General features: G+C 40.5%; 1 protein-coding gene across 1 annotated transcript in view; it reads right to left on the bottom strand.

Moving 5' to 3' along the window:
• The window catches only part of LOC117717233 (transmembrane protein 180-like), a 31492-nt gene extending 9210 nt beyond the window's left edge, over positions 1–22282 (bottom strand). Inside the window, exons 1-6 of the mRNA XM_034514543.2 lie at positions 21851–22282; positions 15685–15863; positions 13018–13731; positions 9206–9360; positions 5796–5879; positions 4451–4573 (exon numbers count right to left, since the gene is read on the bottom strand). Of these exons, the coding sequence (XP_034370434.2) occupies positions 4451–4573; positions 5796–5879; positions 9206–9360; positions 13018–13731; positions 15685–15861 (1253 nt within the window). The 5' untranslated portion in view covers positions 15862–15863; positions 21851–22282. The remainder of the gene's footprint in view (positions 1–4450; positions 4574–5795; positions 5880–9205; positions 9361–13017; positions 13732–15684; positions 15864–21850) is intronic.
• Between the last annotated feature and the right edge of the window lie 78 nt (positions 22283–22360).

Here is a 22360-nt window from a genome sequence, read left to right as displayed (position 1 = left end):
TAAATATATAAGTAAATAAATATTTTAAAATGCAAACCTTAAGGCTACTTTGAATTTGTATGTGGCTCACTCTGAGAAGAATCATTTTGTTTTTTGGTTTTTTTTTGGGGGGGGTGGTTGTTGTTGTTTTTTGTTTTTTGTTTTTTGTTTTTTCAAGACAGGGTTTCTCTGTGTAGCGTGGCTGTCCTGGAACTCACTCTGTAGACCAAGCTGGCCTCGAACTCAGAAATCCACCTGCCTCTGCCTCCCAAGTGCTGGGATTAAAGGCGTGTGCCACCACCGCCCGTCGAGAAGAATCATTTTGTATCTGAGTTCTTACTAGTGTTGAAGACCATGCTGCCTACTATGCCACTGGAAGAGAAAAAAGGTCACTTTCTAAACTTTTTTCATGAATATAATTTTGGAGGTATCTGTTATGAAACTTCAGGACAGAAAACCAGCAAAAAAAAAAAAAAAAAAAAAATGGTGCCTATCTCTCTATTATGTCCCAACTTGAGACCCATGCCATGAGAGAAAGCCCACCCCTGACACTATTAATGATGTTCTCCTATACTTGCAGACAGGAGCCTCGCATAACTGTCCTCTGAGAGGCTTCACCCAGCAGCTAATGGAAACAGATGCAGAGACCCACAGCCAAACATTAGGTGAAGTTCAGGGAATCTTGTGGAAGAGGGAGAGGAAGGATTAAAGGAACCAGAGACAAGGACACCATAAAAAAAACCTACAGAATCAACTAACCTGAACCCATTGGAGCTCCACAGACTGAACCACTAAACAAAGATGAGGCATGGGAAGGACCTCGACTGCCTACACATATGTAACAGTCTTCATGTGAGACCCCTAACTGCTAGAGCAGGGGCTGTCTCTGATTCGATTGCCTTTGGTCCCCTTTCCCCTAACTGGGCTGTCTTGTCTAGGCTCAATAGGAGAAGATGTGCCTAGTCCTACTCCAACTTGATATGCCAAGGCGGGTTGATATCTGTGGGAGGCACCCCCTTCTCTGAGGAGAAAGGGAGGAGGAAATGGGGGAAGGTGAGGTGAGAGGGAGGGACTGGGAGGAGAGGAGGGAGGGGAAATTATGATTGGAATATAAAGTAAAAATTTTAACTAAAATGGAAAATGAAATCTTGCCTCTGTCTTCCACATGCTAGGAATAAAGGCATGTGTGGGATTCAAGGCATGTGCTACCACACCTGGTGATTTCAGTGTTCTTTAGACTGAATTATACTTACTTTATATATGTATCAGATTTTCATTATTCATTCATCTGCAGATGGACATAAAGGTTGGTTCTAATTCATTGCTATACACAGTAAATAGAGCCACAATAAATGTGAATGTACAAATATCTTTATGGTAGGATATAGAGTTCACAGGGAATGTGCATACATAATTTTTAACATACTTGTATGGCTTGGGTTTGAGCTCATTGGTAGAGCATTTACTTAGCATGTCCCAAGTCCTGGTCACATTTCTAATATGGAAAAAAAAAAGGAAGAAAGAAACATGCTTGTATATAAACCAGACTGATCACAGGAAGCCATTATTCTTTTTGTTTTATCTTGCTTTGCTTTGGTTTGGATTTTTAGATAGGTTCTCATACTACAGTTCAGACTGGCCTGGAACTCACTGTATAGTACAGGCTGTCTTCAAAGTCATGGCAATCCTCCAGCATCAGCCTCCCTGTGAGCTAGTAGTAGTATAACAGGTATGAGCCATCATACCCAGAAAAAAAAAAAAAAACTAAAAATAAATAATAAAAAAATAAAAAATATATAAAAAATAAAATAATAAAATAATGATTTTATATAATGATGTAAATGTATAATGATCAGTTATATACAATACACCAGTAGATGACAGTGCAATCCAGTGAATAAAACTGACAGTCTATGACCCCTGGTAAAAATGTACCTTTGTATTCCTAATGTCCTATGAAGCAGCAGGAGTGTGGCCAGGACTGCAGGGTACTCCCTGGCACATGGAGTAGGTGTATTTACTGCATCCCATGCAAGTAACCAATCACAGGCCTGTGCTTCTTTGTATTTGTGGCTTCTCTGACCTCTGGACTTAGCTCAGTGTACTGGACTTGCCCTTCTGCCTCCCTAATGCCATGCAGGCAGAGTGGGAACAAACCTTAGGACTCTAGCTCTCAACTCAGTATTAACACTACAAAAATTCGATGTGTCTGCCAAGAAAGAACATAAATCTACTTGGTTGAGCAAGTGAAAGGAAGAGGTCTTTGCCATAGCACCCTGGAGCTGTATTGGACATTCTCTTGTGCAATATTCTGGCAGCTTGGTCTATAATTTCAAAACTATCTGCTTCATGTTTGCAGTGCTAGGGGTTAAATCACATATACACTTGGCAAGTGATTAACCACTGAACTATATCCCCAGAATTAAAGTAATTTTTTGAGCAGGAGATTATATACATTTAATGATCTATTTCTTTTCTTATTAACACAATGTCTCATTGTGTAGCCCTGACTCGCCTCAAACTTACTATGTAGATCAAGATAGCCTCAAACTCACTGTCAGGTGTGGTGGCACACCCTTTTAATCCTAGCACTCGAGAGGCAGAGGCAGGAGATTTCTGGGTCAGCCTGGTCTACACAACAAGTTCTAAGGCAGCAAGGGATACACAGTGAGACCCTGTTTAAAAAAAAAAAAAATGAACAAACAAGAAACCAGATGTGTGCCACCATGCCCAAGCCTGGTCATCCATTTCTACTGTCTACATGAAATATCTTGCCCCATATAACTAAGGATTATTCTGGTTTTCTTGTTCAAGTTACCCAACTATAGATCTTTATTAACAAATTCAATGATTATATTTTGCTGAATTAAGTGTATCACTGAATCCTTTAGGAAGTAAATATAGGGGCCTGTGGAATGGTTCAGCAGGTAAAGATTCTTACCCCAAAGGTTGATAATCTAAGTTTGATCCCTGGGACCCACAGAGTGAAGAGAGAGCGCCAACTTCCATAGGTTGTCTTCTGACAGCACACACACAGAGACACACACACACCTTACTACCTGGGACTAACTCACTATGTAGCCCAACCTGGCCTAAAGCTCAAACAATCTTCTGCCTCACTCAGCTTCTCAAGTATTGGCATTACCACTACATTTAGCTCAGAATTAACATTTCTTTAATTGCACCAAGGAATTTAGAGTATCTTTTGAAAGGGGCAAAGGGAAGAACACTAATCCTAAATTAGCTGGTTCTGTACACTGAAAACAGTAAGCAAAGAAACAAATGCTATACCAGGTGTAGTCTTTTAATGTCAGTACTTGAGAAGCAAGACAGGTGGATCTCTGTGAGTTCAAGACCAAGGTCAACATAGTGAGCTCTAGGACAGCTAGGACCACATAGAGAGACACTGTCTCAAAAAAAGAGAGAAAAAGAAAAAATAGAAAGAAGGGATCACCTGCTGAGTACTACATTTAGCCTCTGGATTCTCAGGTCGTATGTGCCACATGAGGCCACCAGAGGCAAGGTTTAGTTATCACTTAAAAGATAAATGATACCCAAGTGCCTGTGTGTGCTTGTATCTCTGAAAATGCTTACGGTATCACAAAACTAGTTTGCCAACATGTCAGGCCGCCAACGTGTCATGTTGCTGAGCCAACAAGAATTCGTGCTCAGAGCCGCTGTTCCCAGGGCTGTTAATCTCTAGGTTCCTCAGCTTGGCTTCACAAAGGGGGAAAGTTGAGGAGCCTTAAAAGATGCTAGTGGCTGGATCGTACCTCTAGAGTTCTAGATTGAACTGGTCTGGGGTGTGACCTGGCCATTAGAGCTTGTCTTGTAATGCTAATGTACAAATGGGATTGAAAATGTTGACTGTAGGGCCTTTGTGTTTTTCGAGAACACAGATAATTCAGAGAAAGGTAAGCACACCTGTTCTTCCTCCCTTACTGTCACAATGCTCTAAGAATAAGCTAAAATTGGTGACACATGGCCATAAGACTCTGACAGAGTCTGCCATCATGGCTTTCTACTACAAATTTGCTTGAGGCTTTTAATGCTGCCTAGGTTTACAGTAACTCCCCCAATTAAAAAAAAAATAGTCACCTAGTACATGGAGAAGCTGAGATTATGAAAGAGTTCCTTCAGATACTACTAAAAGATGGGGATGCTGCTCAAAGCCCAGACAGTAATCCCCAGTACCACAAAAACAAATGTGATCAGATTATATGAACGTATCTACCAGCACTTGGGAAGCGAGGCAAGATTAAAATTTCTAGGTCAGAGATACACCGTATCTGTGATTTCAGTAATGGTATTAAAACTATCTCATGACTCTTTAACATTAATGCTTTTATTATAGTTCATTTGAGGTATGTGAGTTAATAGCTAACAAAATCCAAAGTCCAAGATAGTTTCTTAATGGTTAATGGGAAAGAGTGGATTTCTTGCATGACTGCAAAGTTTTTTTTTACTCTACCTGTTGTTCGGCTCTCCATAGCCCTGCTGGTTTAGCTTAGACAGTATCAACATGGGAGCTAAAGACTGGGCAGGTCTGGTAAATAAAGCACTGATGACAGAAACCATCAAGGAAAGAGAAGACCTGAAACAGACAAAAATAGAGTTGGTTCTTATCAATATAAATCACATTTGAAATATTTCTTTTTTTTCTTCTTCTTAGAGACAGTGTGTCTCACTGGTCCTTATCAATATGAATCACATTTGGTATATTTCTTCTTCTTGTTTTTTGAGATACTATGTCTCATTATGTAGATCTGGATTGTTTTCTGGATCTCACTCTGTAGACCAGGCTGGCCTTAAACTCACAGAGACCCATCTGCCTTCCTCTGCCTCCCAAGTGCTGGGGTTAAAGATGTGTTCCACCATCCTAGCACATCTGTTGTATTTCCATACTCAAGTATGTATGCAGATGTATGGATGAAGAGCCTCTTCATCCGTGAAGTTCTCTTCAGCCTAAGTAAACAACTATAAAAATAGCTTAGCAATTATAAAATATTAATTCCTTAGTTTTACGGATAATAGAACTTTTTATTCTTTTTATTTCTACTATTTTTATAATTCTTTTTACTGTTGTTGTTGATGATGATGATGATGATGATGATGATATTTAAAGACAATGTGGCCCACGATGAACTTCAACTCATTTAGTACAGTCTAACCCTGTGTTAAGGTAATCCTCCTGCCTCAGTCTCTGCAGTGCTAGCATTACAGGTGTGAGTCACAACACACAGCTATTTGTTGAGACAGGGTCTTGCTATTCAGCCAGCCTAGAACTCAAGTGATCCTCCTGCCTCTGTCTACTGAGTGGTTGAGCCTTCAGAGAGGTGTCACTATGCTTATCTGACAGTAAACAACCATATGGTATTGTGTGTGCTGGCATTTGGTAAATGTCAGTGCACTGAAATTCATACAGCATAAAACAAATTGAGATTTCACTTTTGATCCTAAGCATTAACCCTGATGTAGCAATGGTTCTGTGAACCTAAGCAATAAAAATTATGATATCCTTTCAGAAACAGGAAAACATTGCCCAGGGGCCAGGGATGCAGCTCAAGGACAGATCACTTGCCTAGCATGTGCAAAGCCCTGAGGTTCAATCTTGCAAAACAAGAAAAGAAAAAGTTGCCCAGGGTGAAAAAATGTGAACATTGTATGATATTCTGTTCTCTTGGACCCAGTGACAGTCCTTAGGATCATCACTCTGGTATGCGTTTGTGGTATCAACATAACTGAACTATAGGGATGGACTCTGGTAATTCCTATGTGTGACATTATGTAGTTAGTATCTGAATAAATATACTTACTGCCTGTTAAACTTCAGTAAATATGCATCAGCCATGTCCGCCACTGGCAAATTAAATAAGCAAAAAGAGGCATGTACAATCACCCTAGAAAAAAGTTAAAATACTGTATACATACAAACATTCTACAACTACAAAGCACAGAGAAAAACAACAGGGGCTGGGTGAGATGGCTCAGCAGTTAAGACAGTTGGTTGCTCTTTAAGAAGACTCAGGTTCGGTTCCTGGCACCCACATAGTAGCTCATAACTGTCTGTAACTCCAGTCTCCTCTTCTGTCTTTTGTGGCACCAGGTACACATATACAAGTAAAACATTCATATATGTTAAATGATTTTAAAAAATAAGCAAAGTTGGTCATAGTAGTAGCATACAAACCCAGCACATGGAGGTAGAAACAGGAGAATCAATAGTTCAAATCAGCTCTAGCTACACAGTGTGTCTTAGTTATTTACTGCTGTGAACAGAAACCATGACTAAGGTAACTCTTACAAGGATGACATTTAATTGAGGCTAGCTTACAGGTTCAGTCCATTAAATATCAAAGCAGAAAGCATGAGCACCTGGGTAGATGTAGTGTAGGAGGAGCTAAGAGTCCTACATCTTGTTCCAAAGGCAAACAGGAGAAGACTGGCTTCCGGGCAGCTAGGATGAGGGTCTTAAAGCCCATGTCCACAGTGACAAACACCTACTGCAACAAGGCCACACCTACTCTAACAAGGCCACACCTCCAAATAGTGCCACTCTCTGGGCCAAGCCTATTCGAACCACCACACAGTGAGTTCAAGACTAAGTGAGACCCTGTCTCAAACAAACAAAGACTAATGTAAAAGAAGACATAAACAAAACACATCAAGGAATTGAGTAAGTCTAAGAACAATAAGAAGCCATTTAAGTTGTTCAGCAATTGAACTTATTTATTTTTTATGATACTCAAAACACAGTAAGCAAAGAGCAGAAATTGACAAGTGGAATTACATGAAACTAAAAAATATTTTCAAAGCAAGAGGAAAAACATCAAAAGTAAAGAAACAGCTTACCAAATGGGAGAAATATATGTAAACTATTCATCTGGATTAATATACAGAATGTATAAAGAATTTAAAAAGAACCTCACAGCAGCAAACTACCAAAAAACAAACAACAACAAAACAACCAAAACTAGAGGCAATCCTATCAAATATAAATGGCCAGCCTGGAGAGATTGCTCAGTGGTTAGGAGCACTGGACACTCTTTCAGAGGATCTGAGTATATTCCCAGTATTCACATGATGGCTCACAAACATCTGTAACTATAGTGCCAGGGGGTCTCATCTCCACTGGCACAGGCACACATGTGGTGCATAGATATACATGTAGGCAAACTACCCACACATATAAAATAAAAATTTTTTAAAAGATATACAAATGGCATAAGTATATGCTAAATTAGTCATCAGGATATATTAGATATTATTTCACTCCAGTTAAAATGGTTATAATTAGCTAAGCATAGTGTCATACACTTTTAATCCCAGCACTCAGAAGGCAGAAGTAGGTATATCTCTTGAGTTCAAGGCCAGCCTGGTCTACATAGAAAGCTCCTGACCATCCAGGTCTACACAATGAGACCCTAACTTTAAAAAAAGGAACGGCTATTGTCAAAAGTGCAAAAACCAAAAGCCAAAGTGGTTGACGTAGAAAAGGCTCCCACACACTGCAGGCCAGCATGCACATTAGAGAAGTTGCTGTGGAGAAGGCTGTGCTCCAACAGCTCCTCCAGAGCCTGAAACTAGAGGACCAGTAGATCCAGCTAGTTTACTGCTGCATATACTACCCAAAGAGACAGATGACAAAGAGATGATACTCAAGTGGCCTAGCTTATTGTAATGCTAATTACTCACAGTCATTATGATATGGAACCAGCCTAGGTGCCTATTAATGGATGAACAGATAAGGAAAATATGGTATGTATATAAAATAGAATATTATCTAGTCATAAAGAAGAATGAAATTCTGACAGAAGTAGCAAAGTGGATGGAACTGTAGAACACAGGTTCAGGGAAATAAGTCAGAACCAGAAAGACGAAGTATATACCACCTTATTTTGCTCTCTCTCACATACAAATTTTTTTTAATAAGCTTGAATATAGAATGAGACACGAGGGTGGGGAATTAACAAAAAATGCTAGGCATGAAAAGTGCACATGGACTTCACACTCAACTCTAGCAATACACGAAGCATTTGTTGGCTTGCTTGCTTCTGAGATTGTCTCACACAGCCCAGGCTGGCCTTGAACTTGCTATGTAGGCAAGGATGACTTTGAACCTCTGGTCCTCCTGCCTCTACCTCCCAAGTGCTGGAATTATAAGTGTGCATACACCCTGGGTTGTTGTTGTTTGACTTTTTCCTTTATTACATTTATTTATTTATTTATTTATTTATTATATGTGTGTAGTGTATGCATTTGTGTAGGAATGTATGAATAAGCATGTTGTTTATACATGATACTAACAGTGTCTTCATCATACATGTTCCATCTCTTTAAAATTTATGTATTTATTGATTTGTTTAGTTAGTGTGTATGTGTGTATGCCTGTGTACTGTGTGTGTATAGGAACCCACAAAAGTCAGAAGGGAACACCAAATACCCTGGGACTGGAGTTAAAGATGGTTGTGAGCCACTACATGGGTGATAGGAACTAAATAGAACTGAACCTGGGTCCCCTGCAAGAGCAGAAAGCTCTCTTACTGCTGAGCCATCTCTCCAACCCTCCATCTTATTTTGGGGACAAAATCTGTCTTATTGAACCTAAGGCTCACCTACTCACCTAGGCAGGGTGGCCAGTGAGCTCCAGAGATCTTGCCGTCTTTACCCCCTCCCTGCTCCCAAGCACTGGGGTTACAGATGCACACTGTTGTACATGGCTTATCTGGGTACCAGGAACCCTCACACTTGTGTGGAGAGCAGTTTAGCACCTGAGCTATCATAGCCCGTTGTTGAGTTTTGTTATTGTTGTTGGTTCTGCTGTGTTTTGTCTGTTTGTTTGTTTTGACTAGTTGGTTTTATTTTCTTTTAATACAGTGTCTTACTCTGTAATTCAGCTCATCTAAAATTTATGGCAGTCCTCCTGCCTCAGCTTCTAGCTGCCAGATTACAGGACTGAGCCACCAAACCTAGCTATTAAACAGAGGCAATCTTTGGCACAAATCTACTATATAAAATGCTTTCAACATGCAATTAACATTCAAACTTCACTGAAAGGAACAATGTCCTGATCTACAAATGAGAAACTCCATTCAGATCAAATGATAGGCCTGGCATGGTGGCTCATGCTTCTAACTCCAGCTACTCAAATTAAAGATATTTCAGTGCTTGGAAGGGTGCTGGAAAAGTATGATACAATGCTGAAAGGAACCTGGCATTTACTTACATGATAACAGTGAGATAAACAGCCAAACAGTAATAGTGTTCCTGTCCCAGAAGTAACATGACAAGGGCGGCTGCCCCTTCTAGGTAGAAAGAAATTAAGATAACCTTATAGTAACCGTATTTCTTCAGCCAGGACTGACCTAGAAGTACCAGGCACTGCAAGGAAAGAGATCGACACTGCGTTAAAGAGAAACCCGCCCTACCCGTTAGTCCTCTTACCTGTGATGACAAAATCAACCTCTCCTTACAAAACTAAGTCGCTCTGGATTACAACACCTGTTTTGTCACAGCTTAAGACTGTCCTGATCAGGGTTTGGTTTGGTTTTGAGATAGGGGGTCTCACTATGGCCCCATCTGTCCTGGAATTTATCATGTAGTCCAGACTAAGTCTTGAACTCTCAGTAATCCTCCTGCCTCAGCCTCCCAGGTGCTGAAATTACAGTTGAGCCACTACACCCAGCTGTTAATTCATATACACCAAAACTTGAAGGGCTGTGGATGTAGGTTGGTGGTTGGAAGCACATACAAGGCTCTGCGTTCTACCTCAGCACTGCCAAAAAGGAAGGAAAAGAAAAGTGAATTAAAAAAAACAAAAAAACAAAAAAACAAAAAAACTTCAGGCATTAATGTCATATGAATATTGAAGAAAGGGCTACTATTTCCATAAAGCACATCAACCACCTAGGAAATGGAAAGCTCACCCAAGACTTAAATACACAGTTTACAGTTGGAGGCTAAAGCCAGCACTAACCCAAGGCAGGTCGTTACTGATCAGCTCACCACCCACACTATGAGGCCACCTGAAATGCCCCTTCCCCTGAAATCAGAAGTCTAGTACACAGTAGCTAGGTTGCATCCCATTTCTTCTGGTTAAAGTGTTATATATAACATTTTAACACCAAGAACTTACTTCGTTTTTCCTTTTCTGCATTATGCTGCCAGTTCTGAAGACATCCATTGTTCTAGACTAAAAAGTCTATGACATGTGCACTCATGCGCATTCACAAAGTTCTAAAAACACTCTTTGTTTGCAACATGAAAAGTGCATTGTTTAGCCCAGAGAAGCTTTCACTAACCAAACGTATGTACATACAATAGAAGAGGAATTTTGAACAATGTAAGTTGAATATAAACGTCCTTTCCCCTCTGGCCCACTCTTTGGCTTACTCCTCTACTTTCAAGGAACAAGAGCTCATTTTCTAGAGGCTGAAAATAGTAGCTCAGTGACTGACAAGATCCAAAGCATCTCTTGGAAGTAAACAAGCACCAGCGAGACCCAGGATGCTCCTTTATGCAATTGTCTTAGAAAGTCACTCACATCCACTTACCAAGATGAAGCTACTTCATGGAAGTCTCTAACACAGAAACATGCAGGAGGTCAATAATGCAAGGAATCTGTGACAGAGTGCAACGTGCAAGCTTTGGAAATCAGAGGCCTTACATCTGAATTCCAGCTTTGCCACTTTTAATTGCCTGTGTGCTCAAAGTCAAGTTACTTCACCTAAGAGACATTTTCTAATGTCTATATTCTCTCTCTCCTCCCCTCTCAATCTTTTGCTCTATTTTATGGCATTCTCCCAATAAGCAATAACCCTATCACTCCCTCTTCTCCTTATTTAAGTCCATATTCAATATATAAGACACTCAATAATGTATAACTATCATTCTTGTGTCCAATATGTACAGAGACATAAGCCAATGATATTATTACAAAAGTTCATAATAACAGAAGAGAAAGACCTATGTTTAAAAGTTGAGCCTTCCACAGACAGAATCTGGCTTCCTTTTCATATGTCCACCTGAAGCAGAGTCTTCAAACAGCACATCCCATCTGAGTGTTGGCAAGGTCACCCACAGAATCTAAAGCAAACCAGCTTGAAAAGGGCAGTGTTGTAGCTTGGTGTCTAGCCTGAGCTGGTCATGTGTGAGAGCAAGAGCTGGCATTTCCAGAGGGTCACCTGTGTGCTAGGAACTCTCTCCAGTCACCAATGTGCTGCCCTATAGTCAGTCTACATGGTGACTGTGGTAGACAGGCTTCATTTTTATTTTAGTTTTGTAAATGAAGATAACAAGATACAGAGAAATTGACTCCCTCAGGATTACACAGTTAAACAGGGGAGCCTGTCTCCCTTGAGAGATTCCAAAGCTATACTCTTAGATGTTACTGACCTGCTTCTCTTAGGGAGCAGGATGACTGACTAAACTCTTGAACAGCTATTAGAGGGAAAGACTTGACTTCCTCAGCCGCACTTGATTTCAGAAAGCTGAGCTGTGTTGGGCCTGGTTAGGACCTCTATGGGAGGAAGACCACATATATGTTCCTTTTTTTTTTTTTTTTCTTTGAGATTAGCTCTCAGTCTGTAGACTAGTCTGGCCTGGAATTCAGCCTCCTGGGTGTGGAGGTAACCATGTGCACCATCAGACCTGTCTTGTTCTTTCTTTTCCCCTTCCATTTATTTAGTTTCTTGAAATGAATTCTACTGTGCAGTCAGTCTCAGAAAAGGGAAACCGTGTCCAATGATTAAAGGGGTTAAAGCCAATTCATCCAACACTGACAGTTCTAATGAGCTGTCACTTTTGATACCATATTTTATACAAGTATCATTTACCTAGAAATGAAGAATACATTAAAGCAGCTCTGTATTTCATATTCATGTGGTGGATTGAGGAACAGGGATGTTGAAATCTGTTGGCCATATTTCTTTTGACATTTGACAGCTAGGACAAGACTAACATAAGTATTATATATAAATATTATATAGCTTAGTGGGAGAACTGACTATGTAAAATCCTAGGGCCAATCCACAGTATAGAGAGAGGGGAGAGAGAGAGAGAAAGAGAGAGAGAGAGCCCAGAGACAAAGAGAGAGCTATTACTGAACATATATTTGACAAAAAACTTGTGTCCAGAATATACAAAGTATTTCTGCAACTCAATAATATGAAGGTTGACTAATATATCAACTAAAAAGTTGACAGAATAGTTGAATAAAGAATCTACCGCTGGGCGGTGGTGGCGCACGCCTTTAATCCCAGCACTTGGGAGGCAGAGGCAGGTGGATTTCTGAGGCCAGCCTGGTCTACAGAGTGAGTTCCAGGACAGCCAGGACTACACAGAGAAACCCTGTCTCGAAAAACCAAAAAAAAAAAAAAAAAGAATCTACCAATATATCTTTAAATGCCTGAATGAATAAAACAAAAATATACAATCAAAGGAATCAAAGGAAGCCATTAACTTCTTCCACGGCTTTGTTGATACTTATATTCAAAGTCAAATATTTAAAACATTGGGCTATGGAGATGACTTGGCACCAAGCCTAGCCACCTGAGTTCAATCCTTGGAACCTACATGAGGAAAGAGAGAAATGGTGCCTCTAAACTGTCTTCTGACCAACATAGACCACCCTGGAACACACAAATATACACATGCACACAACAGTCTAGGTATGGGACTCTCTAAGTCAGTTTGGTCTACTTAGCAAGTTCCAGGCCAGCCAGGACTATACAGTGAGACCTGTCTCAAAATAAACACACACACACACACAATAAATAAATAAATAAATAAAAATTAAAAAATTTAAAATATTTTTTAAAAAGTGTCATGCTGCTTGGCCCTCACTGTGCTTGTCCCTTGTTCACTTTTCATTTGCTTTCCTATGGAGCCCTGCTTTCTTATGGAGCCCGGTACTGTGACTGGGCTATGACTCTTAGTGTTGTTAGTAAATATGTAACAATCAGTAACATTTTTATCTCCTCGGAAAGCTAAGAGCTCTCTTTAGTACCACTAGGAAAACACACAGAGATCTTCACATACCTGAGGGCAGATGAAGCCAGCCCCGTACATGATGCTCCTCACAGAAGAAGAAAGAGCCTCATGGGGAATGAGGTTATCTACAAAGATCATCATGAAGTTACTGAAGAAGGTCAAATGGAAGACTTGGAAGAAATTCATAATGAGGAAAATGTAGAAGTTCCTCTGAGGCAAGATTTGTCTCATCAGTGAGATGACAGAAGTCCCTGCCAACTCCTGTTCACTCTCGGAGAGGAAGTTTTCCTCGGGGTTTCTTTTAAATTCAAACCGTTTCATGCCACTGTAAAGGCTGATTGACGCCAGGAAGGCAATGATGACAGCAATGGCTTGAAAATTGGGCAGGATTTCCATGTTATGAGAGATGAGGCCACAGAAAAGGATGCTGGTGGAGCCCACCAGGGATGCCACCTGGTTAACTCTGGTCAGTTGCAGCCTGCTCTCACGCCTGGGGGAAGTATCTGCAAACAGGTGGCATTGGGCTTGCTGCACCCAGGTGTGGGTGCTATCAAATGCGCACAGGGAGACGACTAGCTGGAGTCCAGTAAGCCAGTCACTTTCTCTATAGTGTTTCCAAGGGAACCAAGGGAGTAAGAAGGCCACTGTATGCAAAAGAGCTCCAAGCAGGGAGCAATGGTAACTGAGACAGCAATCATGCTGAGAGCTCATGTGGAAATACCCACTCAGGTCAGTCAGAATATTCCAGATCATTAAAATTACCTAGGGAGAACCAAATACACAAGGGGTTATTTTGCATAGTTGTTAGTAGTATAAACTATTACAGTCAAGCTGAGAATGACTCCCGGCTGAGTACATGCCTGTAATCTCAGCGCCTGGGAGCTGGAGGAGGAGAACCATTGAGTCTAAGACCTGCCTGAGCTACATAGTAAACCAGAGAGCAGAAGGGAAAGGAACAGGGAGAGAGGGAAGGCAAGAAGCAAAAAGAAAGAATCCCTGGTTTTTGTTTTTTTGTTTTGTTTTGTTTTTTTTTTTTTTTTTTTTTTTTTTTTTTCTGTTTTTAACTTGTGACAAGTATTTAAAGCTGAAAAGTCTGTTTCTGTTGAAACTAACAGTGCTGGGTATGGTGGTGCACACCTTTAGTCCCAGCACTTCCAGGATCGCTAGGGTTGTTATACAAAACAAAACAAAACAAAACAAAACAAAAACTCTGTCTAGAAAACAACAACAATAGTGACAGTATGCTGCTGAAAAGCCAATGCATGTTTGCTTTATATTCAACTACAGTACAAATGTTTACATGGAATGTTTTGTCAAATCCCTAGAAAAGCAATACTCTCCACATTAGTGGAGAGTTACTCCTCCCAGCTTACAAAATTAGATACTGAAGATGGAGAGGGTAATTCATCTGGCTAACTAAAACTGAGCACAATGGCAATCCCGGTGAACCCAGAATGTGTCTCCCGCTGTGGCACGTGGGGCCATACTTTCTCATGGAATTCCGGCCCTTCCTTTTATTAAAGTTTATTTATTTATTTAACTTATTTTACATCTACAAATTTTTATCTACGTGTTTATCTACGTGTATTCATGTGAACCATGTATTTGTCTGGTACCCATGGAGGCCAAAAGAGGGCATCATATCCCCTGGAACTGGAGTTACCCATAATTGTGAGCCATCATATGGGTGCTGGGAACCAAACCCAGGTTTTCTCGAAAAGCAAAAAGTGTTCTAAATCCATAAGCCATTTTTCTTCCCTTCCAAAATACCATTTTACATACCTACATTAAGAAAGGTTAAGATACTACTAATAATAAATTAACTCAAAATCAACACAGTAAATAGGTAGTTCTGTAATAAGCAATGTCATAAAGCACAAAGAAAAATGTAAAAACTATCCATTCAGCTCATGTATGACAAGTTATAATACAATTTGTCAATATCACCAAGCCTTTCAAGATATACCACCTGTGCTAGGCAGTTTTATGTCAACTTGACACAAGTTGGGCTCGTCTGAGAGAAGGGAACCTCAATTGAGAAAATGCCTCCACAAGACTGGGCTGCAGGCAAGACTGTAGGGCACTTTCTGAGTTAGTGACGGATGTGGGAGGGCCCAGTCCATGCTGGTGGGGACATTCTTGAGCAAACAGTCTATAAGAAAGCAGGCTGAACAAGCCATGAGCAGCAAGCCAGTAAGGGGCACCCCTCCATGGCCTCTGCATCAGCTCCTACTCCAGGTTCCTGCCCTGTGTGAGTTGCTGCCCTGATTTCCTTCAGTGATGGACTAGGATTCGGAAGTATAAATCAAATCCTTTCCTCCCCAGTTGTTTTTGGTCATGGTGTTTCATCACAGCAATAGTAACTGTGATTATGTGTCTCCTTTTCTTTCTTTCCCCTCTTCTCTCTTCTTCTTCCCCAGCAAATTCTCTTTGCCTTTTCTTCTCTTTTCCCTCCCTCCCCCATATCTCTCTCCCCCTCTTTCTTTTTGAGATTGGATCTCTCTATGTAGTCCACACCAGCCTTGAATTCTCAACAATCTTCTTGCCTCTGCTTAAATACTGAGATTACAGGTTTGCATCACCATAGCACGCAGGTTTTTATGGATAAGTCTTACAGGTATGTAAGGAATCCACTTTTTGACAAGTGACGGTAACATACCACTCTAAGGAAGGAAGCTCTGTGCTGCAGTGAAGGGATTAAACAGTGTATCTCACCTGGGACTGGTAGAAGGCCAACTCAGAAATCTTGTATACTTCCAAGAAAAGTTTCACATAGTAGAAACTGAAGAAAGAACTTAACATTGCAGTTCCTAGTGTAACAAGAGAGTATGCCCAAGCTTCAGATTTGATATTTATTAAAAGGGTCATTGTCCATGCAGAGGAAGTTTTCATCCCTGTGTTAAAAAAAAAAAAAAAAAAAAAAAGAGTCCCAATTCATTATTTGCATACAGTAGTTGATGGATAATAAAATCCCATTAGCACTAGTAATTTTAGAGCCTAGAAATAATTGCTGTGAATGTCACTAGATTTCTTTATCTATTTATTTATACTTATTCAACGTTTTGAGATGTTACATAAGCTCCAATTTGCATAAAGTATGACTCTATATTTTCTTTGTGTGTATGTGTGTGCTCGAGAATGCACAGAGACCATATGTCAACACTGAGAGTTTTTTTTTTTTGCTTTTCACTTTTTTTGTGAGATAGGGTCTCTAAGTGAACCAAAATCTCACCTATCCAGCAGGACTAGTGACTAGAAAGACCCAAGAATCCTCCTGTCTCTGCTTCCCAAGAGCTAGGATTACAGGCATATGCCACCACTCCAGACTTTTTGTTTTCACACATGGATGCAGATATTGAACTCAAGTCCTCATGCTTCTGCAGTAGACACCTTAACGACTGAGCCATTCCCCCAATCTCTATTTACATTGTCATATTTCTTATAAATTATAAAGTGAGATATATACAAAAGTTTAGACATGCTTATCTGGTGGTCAAGGAGATATGCTTATGGATCAGCCTACCTAGTAGAGGAGGAGGAACAGAAAATAAAGTGAGATGACAGCCGTTTGCTAAAGCCAGAGAGAAGGGATAGAAGGTCCTTATCTGTGACAAGCTGCTCATTTCACAGCACACTTGCAGTGAAACAGTTACTTAGCTAAATAGTTACTTGATAGACTGTGTAACTTTGATCCAAGACCATATCTAATAGGAATACAGAAAAAACATATCCTTGTTCTAACTAATATATTCTTGTTCTAACATAAATGTCACTTAGATATAACCTATCCCCTTACCTTCTGATCTTTATGACTGGAAAATAGGGAAAGTGTAGCTAAGCAGTAGAGCAATTTAAGTTGAACTTGCGTTTGTTTTGTTTTCCCAGACAAGGCCTCATATACTCAAAGGCTGACCTCGAACTTGCCATGTAGCAGAGAATTTCTCTGAACTCCTGCCTCTGCCTCCTAAGTGTCAGAAGTACAGGTGCACCATCATGCCCAGTTTGTGTGGGGGATCAAGAACAGAGTCTCACGTATGCTAGGCAAGTATATTACCAACTGAGCTACCTTTGAATCCCAGATTAACTTTTTAAAATTTATTGTATTGATTATGTATTTAAGATAAAGTAGCTCAGGCTGGCCTTGAACTCTGAATCTTCCTGCCCGGGCTTCCCATGTGCTAGAATTAGAGGGATGTACTGCTGCATCCCACAGATCTTCATCGTCCTTGATTTGGTAAACAATTTCTCCAGCTCTCCATACATTTACTGAATTAGGGAATAGCTACATTTCCACATAAAGAGGATATTATTTGCTTGAATAATCCTCTGGCTTCTGCTATAATCTTAGAGAATCAGGAACAAAGTTAATCAGACAACTCTACAATGCCCAGTGTCTTAGGGAGAGGGAAGGCAAGTTGGAAGGAAACTCACATCACAGATGATCAAGTTACTGGTCCCCAGAACCACAAAGAAAACAAAAAATGAAAAACAAAACAAAAAACCAAAAAACCCTTGAGTGTGGCGGTGCAGACCTGTAATCCCATCACACTGGTGTGCTAAGGTAAGAGGTTCAAAGAAGTGAATACAAGACCTCTAGGAAAACTTCTGTCGATCTGCCCCCTCAATTATTGGTCCCTAATCTTTACTCTCTGGTAGGCCCACGAATTAGTTTAATTGTATACATTGTAGAGCTTCAGAATTATCAAAAAAGTTTATTAAGCTGGGCATGCTAGTGCATACCTGTAATCCTGGCACTCTGGGGGCTGAGGCAGGAAGAGTATGAGCTTGGAGCCAGCCTGGGTTAAACACTGAGACCTTGTCTCACAGATTAAAACAAAAAGGGTTATTAAATCTATGTGAAACACTATTAATAGATTAATAAAGAATATTTTTGCTTTGCTCATATGAGTGCCTTCATAGTATGAGGATGACGCTGGGTTCAATCCCCAGTACTGCAATAATAGCAATGAAAACATTTTATCCATGTGTGTATTTGTATGTTTTTTAAATTATGGGTATGGGGTGACCTGGTATTTGAGTTTATGTGCCGGCGACGCCACCTGATCAGATCAACCTGGGGCTAGAGTTAACTAATGAGTTGTAGCTGGTCTCGGCTACTTCGTGAGTTATTCTTTTTCCCACCCTATTCCCATAAGCCCATGCCTGGTTCACCCCCTAACATTAGATAGAAGAGAAATAAGGATAGAGGGGAGAGAGGAATTCTAATTTCTTTCCTTTTGTTTTTTTCTCTGACCACAGCTATTAACAAACCACAAAGAACCCCCCTAAACAACCAACAACCCTAGCACCCTTCTCAGGGCCCTCACATTTATATACCCTCTGAAAAGCTTCCAGAATTCCAAACATCACACAATCACAGAAACTATCTGCAGCTGACAAAACCTAGAGCAGGAAGCAAGTCACAGCTGCTTCGGACAGTTTGAAGCAGCTCCATATCCCCAAACCTGGGATCAAAATGAAAACATATTATTCTAACATTTCCGTTGCTGCCAAAGAAACCAAAATTCCAAAATTGTCACTACAACGAAGCATCTCTTCAGCCTTCTATAGTTGTATCTTTTAAATAAACAGAAATTCTACTTTAATGATAAAACATAAATCTGCTTTTCATTTCATCCTTATGTGGTTCTCAAGGCCTAAGAAGTTCAAGCACTACACTATCACAAGGACAGTGACATTTTTAGCTTTAAAAGGTAATTCTCCAATTAGAAAAGCTGGAGTACTGGTGAAGGCTTCATCCCCAGGGGGTTACTTTTGGTGTAAGTTTGAATAAAGACTGGAGCTAGAGGTCACCTGTCATTTAGACAAAAACAAGGGAAGTCGGTAGAGTCCAAAGCCAAGTTACAAACAGCGCACCAAACTCTGTGCGGCATTGTCTTCTTTTGAGTTTCTAGAATAAGCATGCTGTGCCTTTCTGAACTGCTCTATCATTACCTCAGAAGGGAGACAGTCACAGACTTAGATTTTTGCAAAGTATCATAAGCTCCCCAAATTCAAATTAAAAAATTTGAGTTAAATGCCCAGCCTGCCTAAAGTGAAGAACACAAAGTTGTAATATCATCACAGAAAACGTGTCTAAACTCTTTACTTATACCCACTGAGGAAATAACGTCTTCCTAATTCCCTCACAAAAAGACACGTCAGTATTTTCCTTTCGATTACTTCCATCTTAGTCAAGGCTAATCTCATTATTAAACTGAAAATCACTTTTCATCTTTTAAAAGCTACTATTGCTGTCTTTAAAAATGATTTTAAATCCCTTTAAATGATTTTACTATAAGATGCAGAAAGTGTTTTATCTTTACAGCCAAGAACAAAAGATTCCAGAAGCCAACCCATCTTTGCCGCAAAGTGTTTTATAGAAAAGAGATTAAAACCATCAGAGATTGGTGATGCACACTTTTGATCCCATCACTCAGGAGGCAGAGGCAGGCAGATCTCTGAGTTTTGAGACCAACCTGGTTTACAGAGCAAGTTCTAGGACAGCCAGGGCTATACAAAAAAAAACCCTGTCTCGAAAAACAAAAACGAAAAAATAAAAACAAACAAAAACAACAAAACAACAGAATGCAGTGATGATAAGGTTGGGTGAGTACACTATATACTGGTAAATTAAGCAAACTCTGAAACCCTCTGTTTAGCCTCAACTTGCATAGTTATTCACTAACCTGCTTCGAAGCCAATGGTTATCGCTATTGCTGCTATTTATGATTGCCTCATGGAGACACTTCCAAGGCAAAGCCTTTAGCTTGCAAGGTTTTTCTCAATACACGTTTGTTCAGGATTTTGTAGAACACACACAAAAATGGTCTCTGAAAATAGCATCCGTAAAAATGAACCCACAGACCCACCTCAAAATGAATAAAATTTGTAGGGTGTGTTCTTTCTTTTGAAAACTGTTAAAGAACATTCTCATACACTCCAAATTTGGAATTGAGATGGGTTTGTCCTGGAGAAAACAATTATCACCTTGGTCTTTCAGACCAGTGACTCCAGGCTTCAGCTTCTACAAACTTGCAAGTCTTAAATTGAATTTTCTTTTTTTCTACAGCGTTCTGTGTGATTATAGTAATTGGTTCTATATTGTCTCATTTTGTGTCTGGGCTGAGATATTGACATTCCTGAAAGAAGAGGCTTTATAAAGAACCTTGATTTTTGTTTTAAAAATATAGCATAAAAAGTTGACCAGTGACATCTTGGCTTTTAGTGTACTTGTATTCAGAAGGGACTTGTGAGTTTATGGTTTCTGTTAATTTTACTACTTGTTTAAAATTACACTTGCTCATTGTGTTAGGGAGGTAACAAGGTACATGTGGAGGACTTGTGGGAGTTGCTTATGGCCTTGTACTATGTGGATTCTTGCCATCAACTCAGCTTGTCAGGCAAGGAAGCAAGCACCTTTAGCTGCTGAACTACCTGGCTGTTCTAGTTTGTTTTGCTTCTGTTTGTTTCTTAGTCAGGGTCTTGCAATGTAACATGGATAGTACCAACCTCACATGCCTCCTGTCTCCAGATCCCCAGTGCTGAGGGCACCCACTATACCCGGCTAATATCACTTTGTTATTACTTTTATATTTTTGGTTGGCATTCCTCACAAGAAAAACTTTTTTTCTCATTTATATAACTATGAATTCATCATTAACGGGTTGCATCTGTTGCTATTACTACTATTTATTTTCATACTCATGGGCTGGGGACAGTGGCTTGGAACTTCTCCTTGCATGTGAGTGGTCCCTTGGTACAAGAGAACAGGAAAGAAGAAGGAAGAGGGAGGCAAAGAGAGAAGGAAGAGTATTATTTTGATGCTGTTTTTTTTTTTTTTTTTTTTTTAACAGTCCCTTCACAGTGTTAGAAATAACACAACTTTACTGGGCACAGTTTCTTTGATTCTCATAACTCTGTTGAGCAAAGAGGTCATCTCTCCCCTAAGTGGTGTGCTAAAGCCTTCTTTGCTAGTACAAACTGTGGCTAGATGCCTAGATTTGACTCTAGGTTCTTGGTACCTTACAGTCTATTAAGGAGTCTGTCTTAAAGAATGAAGAGGAAAATCTTGCCAGAATAACTTTCCTGTGGGGACAGGGTGTGGTGATTATGTGCCTTTTATCCCAGCACTCTGGAGGCAGAGCCAGCCTAATCTAGTGTGCTAGGTGAGCTGGGGCTTCACAGTGAGACCCTGTACAAACTACAAACAAACCTCACAATGGGGAGGCTTTCTTGACCTTCACAAGACCACCTTCCCAGTAGCAGGTTCATGTTATGCTGATTTGAGTTTTATGACCCACAAGAATGATGGGCTGAAGATATATCTGGGGGGGGGGGGGGAAGTGTGATTGTCTGAGGCATCCTTAGCACTGAAAAAAATTAGGGTGAAGTTTTCCTTCCTCCAAATTACCCAAGATCTTACTCATTTATATAAAGAAATAAAAGTAACTCTGAGGATTTGTAACTTCTTCCTACCAATTTCTCCTGTTTTAAACCATAGTAATCTGTGAACACTATTTTAAGGCCACAACCGATGCTTTTTTTGGATAAGGCAAACTTACAACTGCTTTCCACTTTAGTTCGGGTGACACTCAGGATCTGTGCGAAGGAGTTATTAACTTCAGGAGGTATCTACCATATCACTGCTGCCAAAACTGAGTATTTACTCCCCTCCCGTCCTCAGTTGTTATAATTCTCCTTTCCTCCGTAGATGTTATCAGTTCTAACATTCCAAACGTCTGCGCCGGAGCTTTCTCCGTCTGAGTTTCCCTATGTGAGGTACCCAAATATGCTAAAAGTTTAACCCAAGAAATAGTAGTTACTACTCGGCTGCGTCAACAATGCCTGCTCTTAGGTGTTTATCTTGGGCTCTACGAACCTTTTAAGAAATTCTATGCAAAACTGTGGCAACTTTTCTCAGGGGAGGCGGCTTCCACTGGCCAGCCGCGGACTCCGGAGTGTGAAATGGGGCTGGTGACCGCCCTTTTAGGAAATAATTTCCATGACCCTGAAAGGCCAGAGCTCCGACATTGAGGAGCAGCTTTCACTCAGTAGCGTTCTCTTGGCTTTAACTGCCCGACGGACCCTGAGTCTCCCTCCGCGCATCACCGAGAGCAGAGCCGAGAAGAGTTGGCCCGCATCCGAAACATTCATGTGGGAAGATGATGTCCGGTGCCCAGAACCGGTAGTGCTCGGCACCGGGGATACGCCGAAGACGCCTCCACACTCCGGAACTGGAGCGCACTCAACTGAGGAGACCCGACGCAAACAAAGAGGAGGGGCTGCGGACCGCACCCTCTTCGCCTTTCCCGCCTCCTTTGTTCCTTCCTAAGCCTTAATTGGCTGATGGTTCTCGGACCCGCGACCTTTTTTGATATTCTATTGGCTG

Source organism: Arvicanthis niloticus, chromosome 1 (genome assembly GCF_011762505.2).
Source record: "Arvicanthis niloticus isolate mArvNil1 chromosome 1, mArvNil1.pat.X, whole genome shotgun sequence".
NCBI classification, from domain to species: domain Eukaryota; kingdom Metazoa; phylum Chordata; class Mammalia; order Rodentia; family Muridae; genus Arvicanthis; species Arvicanthis niloticus.
Note: the sequence above shows the minus strand (reverse complement) of the source record. Positions and strands in the feature narration are given on the sequence as shown.